General features: G+C 32.2%; 1 protein-coding gene across 1 annotated transcript in view; it reads right to left on the bottom strand.

Moving 5' to 3' along the window:
* The window catches only part of ERCC8 (ERCC excision repair 8, CSA ubiquitin ligase complex subunit), a 45696-nt gene that overhangs the window by 27573 nt on the left and 16035 nt on the right, over nt 1-2088 (bottom strand). The window contains exon 6 of the mRNA XM_019661541.1: nt 1842-2039. Coding sequence (XP_019517086.1) covers nt 1842-2039 — 198 coding nt within the window. The remainder of the gene's footprint in view (nt 1-1841; nt 2040-2088) is intronic.

The raw sequence follows: 2088 nt of genomic DNA, 5'->3' as shown, positions 1-2088 counted from the left end.
ATGTGTAATATAAAAACAAACAAATTCATAGAAACTCCCAATCTCTGAATCCTAGCCACTAGCACAGTGCCTAAACTGTCCCAAATCTGTTATACTTAAGTCTATAAAAAAAAAAAAAAGAATTGTGATCTTCATCTAGGTTAAAATGTCTATATCAAAACTAAGTAGACATTAAATGGGAGAAAGTTTTCAATATTTTAAAAAACAAAAGAATCCATGTACAAACCTGCTACCAAACAGTGCTTGGTGGCGACTGGAGACATATGATGACTATAAACTGTTTCTTCAAAATTAAATATATCTGCAGTCTGATAATCAAAAGACATTTTAAAAGTGTAAGTTCTAATTACAGTCACAAAAGCAACACATTTTCTATTTACCTATGTTAGCAATTTTTAAATACAGTCAGCAATTTATTTGACTTAAACATAGGAATGTTAACACCCTCAAAAAACTGATAATTTTAAATCCTGATCGTTATAACACTTTTCTCCCTTTTATGAGAAACAACAGTTTTTCTCTAATAAATCCCAGAGATTAAGTAAAGACAACCACTTGTTCACCATCTCCCTCTCTATTCCGTTCCGGGGACTTCGGCACCTACACAGATGACCTAGCCAGTATTTTGCCTTTCATTTCCATACAACCTCAGCAACCTCACCAGGATACTTCCATCACCTAAAGTTGCTCCACCTTTAAAACCATACATTTCAGTTATATATGATCACAATTATCTATCATTTTTAACTTTTTTGTTCCCAAGCACTTCCACAACACCCAAATAAAACTCAGAATTCCTGTAACTCCTCCTGTCTTCCCTTCTATTCCTTCTTGAGCTTAGATTCCAAGGCACAATATTTCAACTACCAACATCTGCAACTCTTTTGTCCTATCGCTGCACTTGTCAAGGCCTTATACTCTGGATGACTGCAAATGTCTGCCTTCTATGCACCTATATTCAGGTTGATCCACACTAGAGGTCAGCAAACATTTGCTGTAAAGGGTCGGGTTATAAATATTTTAGGCTTTGAGGGCCGGCTGAGTGGCACGTTGGTTAAGAGCTGGCTTGGGACGCAAGAGGGCCCCGGTTCGGATCCCACATATGAGGGCCAGTNTTTTTTTTCTAGAAAGCACAGGTAATAAGTTCTAGGATAAGTGATTTTATCATTTTAATTCACTTTTACAAAACTGAACTCTTCAAATCAGTTATTTTCATCTACTTAGCGTATATTAATAGAAATTCATAATAATGTAAAACAAATGCTATCCATTTTACCAAGTTTTTCATATATATTTATTATGTTTATAATTATTATGTATAATAAGAATGTATATTTCTGAATTATACCGTGTCTTTTTATTGTTTAGGATTAGATGGTCTAATATTGATTTAAAAAGTAGCAAAAATGATTTAAATTAATATACTTTTACCAAAGTATTATTTCAGTATCTTTTTCTAAAATATTTTTACTGAGAATAAATGCACCTAAATCTAAAGAATGTTTACTCCTCCAGAACAACATTAGACAAGGCTCATGAGACAACTGTACTCATGTAAGTTTTACAAGTAGTTTATCTTTTAGCATGCAGAAATAACACGACGTTTCCAGTTAGACCTTCCACATCCTTTGAGCTTCCCCTATGGCCACTGTTCATATAAATGTCTCCTCAATAGTTCAGTTTAATAAGAATAATGCACAGAAGGATCTTTATTTCCCTGTTGACTTTTAACAACTAGCACAAAATACATCAGTCATGTTACTTACAAAGAATACATTGTTAGGAATGTTTATTTTTATTGAATGGTTTACTCAAAGTAGTTGTTACAAATAAAAAAATACCCTGTAGAATGTGGGAACAGGATCCAGACTTTAAGTCACAAAGTTGTACTTTGTGCCCTCTAGTACCAACTATAAAACAAAAACAAAAATGGTTAAAGATAATTTTATTATATAAATCAGCATCAAAAGGAAATAAGACACTACTATTATGAATTATGACATTTTCATTGTATGCACACAGAAATATAAAAATGAATGCTAAAAATACACCTCAAATAGTTTTTATAATTAGAAAAATTATTTTAAT

Source organism: Hipposideros armiger, unplaced genomic scaffold (genome assembly GCF_001890085.2).
Source record: "Hipposideros armiger isolate ML-2016 unplaced genomic scaffold, ASM189008v1 scaffold_352, whole genome shotgun sequence".
In the NCBI taxonomy this organism is placed as follows: Eukaryota; Metazoa; Chordata; class Mammalia; order Chiroptera; family Hipposideridae; genus Hipposideros; species Hipposideros armiger.
This window is presented reverse-complemented; position numbering and strand designations above follow the sequence as displayed.